The sequence below is a fragment of the Anneissia japonica genome, unplaced genomic scaffold (assembly GCF_011630105.1).
Source record: "Anneissia japonica isolate Jap-2015-1 unplaced genomic scaffold, ASM1163010v1 scaffold685_len2926416_cov193, whole genome shotgun sequence".
Taxonomy (NCBI): domain Eukaryota; kingdom Metazoa; phylum Echinodermata; class Crinoidea; order Comatulida; family Comatulidae; genus Anneissia; species Anneissia japonica.
The window spans coordinates 1,217,897-1,223,347 of NW_022692922.1; the positions used below are offsets into that span (position 1 = coordinate 1,217,897).

Sequence of the window (5,451 nt, forward strand, 5' to 3'; positions counted from 1 at the left end):
GTTTGGTCTCGTAACTTGCAGTTGATAAGGCAATCAATCTAGCTCAGTTGTTAGACCAATCAAACAAGGATGCTGTGGCATACTTGTACTCGTGCATACTCTCAGAGGGCAGCGCGGTTAAATTGTGCAGTGCTATTTAGAGACCAGGGTAATAACGCTAAGGCGCCGTTGATAATTTATTTGGTATTGGCGCCAAAATAATCTTTAGCGGAGTGACGATGGTAACAATGTTTTGGCTTACTGTTAATGAATATAATGATGTTCATGGTAAATGGCTGAGACAATTATTATTATGGCGACTTACTTTAAAACACAGATGATAATAAGCGTGATAATGAGAAAAATACTAGAAATTGCAAGTCCAATTATTGTAAGCCGGGAAAAACTTTCTTTCTCCTACAACATAGAAGATATAACTAGATTCAGATTCGGATTCAAATTTATATTATTTGTCATATGCATACATACATGAAATGTTCCTACCTACATTAAATATTATATTTGCAGTTATACAGTAATATAAATCTCATTTATGAGTAATTTTACCTCATACATATATCATTTGCAAGAATTACAGTACTGCGAACGAACGAGTTTCTCTACCTCTTTGTTTTGTTATTCGGTGTGGTGAGAATTAATGTGAATGTTATTTTTTGAAATTGTTTGATCATATTCGGTGTGACTATTCTACCAGATCGACTAAAATGAATACACGTATTATTATTGCTAAATAGATGGTTTTTGCCATTGCTTATAACATTTAATGAATATGGCCTTTTCGAATATTTCATGGCAGAGTTTATTAAGCCGGCAGTACGTCCATTAGGCTATAAATCATTTTTTGTATAGGTATTGAGGGCGCACACTCCAACCGTAATTTTAACGATGGGCGAATTCGAGTTATAGATTGCAATACTATGTTTCATAGTTCCATTACTTTAATTACTATTTTACGATAAGAATTAAAGTAAATGATGATCTTAAAAATGCGAAAAATCGTATTTTTTAATTGCCTCTATCTTTTGGAACTTTCACTTTTGAGTTTAATAATTTTTTGTTAATATACGGTATTCAATATTTCTATTTTTCTTACCTGCGTTGGTTTCATCAGAATGACAAAAGAAGTCAGGTGTGTGCATTTACACGTCACACCCTTCTCCAGGTAGTTGTCATAGACCGTTTCACAACCCTTTGTTGACCAATGACTTGAAAATTAAAAATTAATTTCAAGTGAAAAATATATGCTAAGTGTAAAATTTAAATACAGTAACTAGTGCATTACAAAAAAAAAATATTGGAACTAACAAGAGAAGTAGAATCAACAGTAACAATAATAATAATGATAATAATATAATAGGATGGGATGATAATAATTATAACAATGATGATGTTGAGATAACAATATTCCGGAAGTTATGATTGAGAACGCCCACCGGACAGGTAAACCCCGTGCACCGAACGATAAGCCAAGGCATATTGTTGCCAAGTTTATATACCGGCCCCAACATCATCAAGTCTTTACGAAGGCAAGGGCATTACTAAAAAACAGTAACTTATTTGTTACCGATGATCTTTGCGAAGCGGATCTTGCAAAAAAACGAAGTCTAAAAGACACAATGGCCCTAGCCTATAGTGAGGGTAAATGGCCGTCTTTCCGTAACGGAATCTTGTACATCAACGGTTTGTTCCACTCCTAGGTAGACATTGTTTATTCTTTTAACTCGTTGGCTATTGTCACTTAATTTGTAGCATGTCATAATATTAATTATGATTAAAATTAACTTTATCTATACTTCTACTTAATATTTCTCTGACGGAGCAATGGCTTACCGTATCTTTTTTTGTTATAGCACATAAGTAGCCCGAACTTATTTACGAACCATGTGCTTTTATTGTGTGTGTTATTATTATTATTATTATTATTATTATTATTATTATTATTATTGTTTTTTTTTTATTTTGGCATCTACTGTTGCAATATTATATACTATCATGTTAAATACTATCAATTGATATTATACATATGGATGATGTACACTTTATCTATATTTCAAAGTACATATACCCACCATTTTCTATCTTCGTGCTAGCATTGAATGCATACGATTTAAAAATAAGTGTAAAAGTTGAGCGAATTTATGTACATACTCCCCCACCATGCCAAATCCTAATAGCTTAGATGCCGAAAATTTAAATACTCTATCCGACTTAAAATTTAACCCCTTCCTGGCCTACGAAAACATCATCAATAATGAAGATGTAGATCCGGACTTTCAATTTTATAGTGATAGTATAAATGAATCAAGTTATTTCCATCCAAGTCAGTTTGCTGATACTTTTTCTAAATTAAATAATGATGACCTTTTTTCTAGTATTCATTTCAATGCACGTAGTCTCTTGGGTAAGAAAGATGGACTCTTTAAGATGTTTTCTTCTAACACTTGAGTTTGAATTTGATGTTATTGCCATTTCTGAATCTTGGCTTAAAAACGATGATAGTCCACTAACAAATATTCCCGGATATACATTCTTATCTAAAAAAAGACAATCCAAAAGTGGTGGTGGCGTAGCTATGTACGTGCAAAACAAATTATCTTTTGTTGTTCGTGATGACTTATTAACCGATGAATCAATATGTGAATCGTTGTTCATCGAAATAAAACTAAAGCATGGGAAAAATATTATCATAGGGACATTTTACCGGGCTCCGTACTTGGACGTTAACGCCTTTAACGATACCCTTGACAAACTTTGTCATACCTTTGCAAATGAAAATAAGCAGGTATTTCTGATTGGCGACTTCAATATTGATATTTTACAATATACTTCCGAAAATTCAATACAAAATTTTGTTAACACTCTCTTTTGCAATTTTTATTTACCGTTAATACTAAGACCTACTAGAATAACGTCAACAACTGCTACTCTACTTGATAATATACTGACAGATGTGTATAAGAGACAGGTATAAAATATAGGCCCTAATTCATGTAATCTTTCCATATCTTCACTGACACACAAAAACACTCAATCAACCAATGTACTACAGAACAAACCTTATAGGCAAATTAATGCAAACAATATTGAACGTTTTAAAGAAGAACTTAGTGAAACTTCATGGGATTAAGTGAGTATACTCCAAAACGTAAACCAAGCTTATTCAAAATTTGAAACCAAATTAAAAGTTTTATATAATAAACACTTTCCAAAAAAAATTCAAACTAACAAAAATAAAAAATTAAAAACATGGATGACTGATAGTCTATTACAATCTATTAAATATAAACAAAAATTGTATGCAACATATTTACGTAATCCAACCGAACGAAACAAAATTAAGTACAGTGAATTTCGTAACACTTTAAATTCCCCCTTAAAACGTGTTAAAATTGATTATTATTTAAACATATTTCTTCAGTGTAAGCTCGATATCAAAGGGACATGGCGTATAATTAATACATTGATGAAAAGGTCTTCGAACACAAACACTGATGTAATAATAGATGATAACGGTGAACCTATGAAATATTCAACTGAAATCGCAAATGCGTTTAATAAGTTTTTTGTTGAATTAGGCCCAACCCTTTCTAATAAAATGCCGACAAACCGACCCGAATTTAATAAATATTTACCTCAACCTACCCTGAATTAATTATTTATGCTTCCAGTATCGGACACTGAAATTATATACATTGTTAATGGCTTTAAAACTAATAAAGCACAGGGACTTGACGAATTTAGCCCAAAAGTTATAAAACAATCAATTTATTTTTTAGTTAAACCTCTTTGCCATATATTTAATTTATCTTTAAAAAATGGGGTTTTCCCAGATCAATTGAAATTAGCGAGAGTCTCCCCTATTTTCAAATGGGTAGGAAGGATTCATTGTCCAATTACCGACCAATATCTGTTCTTACTGCATTCTCCAAAATATTAGAACGTATTATTTACAATAGAACGTATGCTTTTATTTAAAAAAAACGATATTCTTTTTGATAAGCAATTTGGGTTTCGTAAAAACTTCGACACATCTATGGCATTAATTGACTTGTCCAACGAAATCGTTGATGCTTTTGAAAACAATATGTTTGCAATAGGTTTATTTATTGATTTATCAAAAGCGTTCGATACTATTAACCATTCAATCCTACTCTCTAAACTGTATCACTATGGTATCCGTGGAGTTCCTCACGATCTTTTTAGGAGTTATTTGACTAACCGCTACCAATGCACAACGTATGGTGGCTCACAATCTGATTACTTGCCTATTAGTTGCGGTGTCCCTCAGGGTTCTCTCTTTGGCCCCCTTTTGTTTCTTTTATATATAAATGATATTTATAATTCTTCAGCATTATTATCCTTCTTTTTATATGCGGATGATACGACTATATTTTGTAGAAATAAAAATTTAGAATCATTATTTCGTATAGTGAATGCAAGCTTGGGAGAATTATCCGAATGGTTTCTGGTAATTGCCTCACTATAAATTTAAAGAAGTGCAACTATGTATTGTTTAAAAGTACCCAAAAGCCAATTGAACTAGGTCAGCTGCAGATCAAACTCAATGATTATGTTTTTCCTTTGGTTGATCACTCTAAATTCCTTGGAGTATCCATTGATAGACGTCTATCATGGAAACCCCACATATTCGAAATTGAAAACAAAATTGCAAAAAATATTGGTATAATATATAGATTGGCATCATTTCTTCCCAATAATATCCTCCGTACTCTTTATTGTTCCCTTGTTCTTCCATACTTGTCATACTGCAATATTGTATGGTGTAACACATTTCCATCTAATCTAAATAAACTTCAAACACTCCAAAACAAAATCATACGAATAATCTCTTGCGTCCCACTAAGAACTAGTACTGATCCCTTATTTCATTCTTTAAAACTATTAAAACTTAAAGATCTTAATACACTTCAACAGTGTTCTTTTGTATATAAAAGCTTAAACTCCATTCTTCCATCTCATTTACGTTCTATATTTGCACCCAATAACGAATTACATGACTATAGTACCAGAATCTCAAATAAACTCCACATTCCCAAACACAAAAAAACTTCATTTCAACATAATATTAGATACACTGGACCTAAAATATGGAATTCGCTCCCTCTAAACATTTCTGATCCACCATCCAAAAAAATCTTCATTTCTAAAGTGAAAAATTATTTAATCAATAATAATATTGATTAAATAATTTTCCATAATATGTTGATTGATATTTTACTATTTAACAGTAGCTTTAGTTTTTTTCCCTTATAATTCCTAGTATGTATGTTTTTTCATAATAATTTTTCATTTATGTTTTGAAATGCTCTATTATCATTATTATTATTATCCTTTTAAATGTTTGTCTTTTTTTCTCGTTAATGTGTTGTTAATTGTCTTGGGCACATCCATCACAAGCTCTGCTTTTCGGAATTGTGCCCCCTTCAATAC

General features: G+C 31.5%; 1 protein-coding gene across 1 annotated transcript in view; it reads right to left on the reverse strand.

Moving 5' to 3' along the window:
• Positions 1-300: 300 nt before the first annotated feature.
• LOC117100469 (adhesion G protein-coupled receptor E2-like) overlaps positions 301-5,451 on the reverse strand; it is a 7,596-nt gene continuing 2,445 nt past the window's right edge. Inside the window, exons 5-6 of the mRNA XM_033240171.1 lie at positions 1,094-1,205; positions 301-396 (exon numbers count right to left, since the gene is read on the reverse strand). Coding sequence (XP_033096062.1) covers positions 301-396; positions 1,094-1,205 — 208 coding nt within the window. The remainder of the gene's footprint in view (positions 397-1,093; positions 1,206-5,451) is intronic.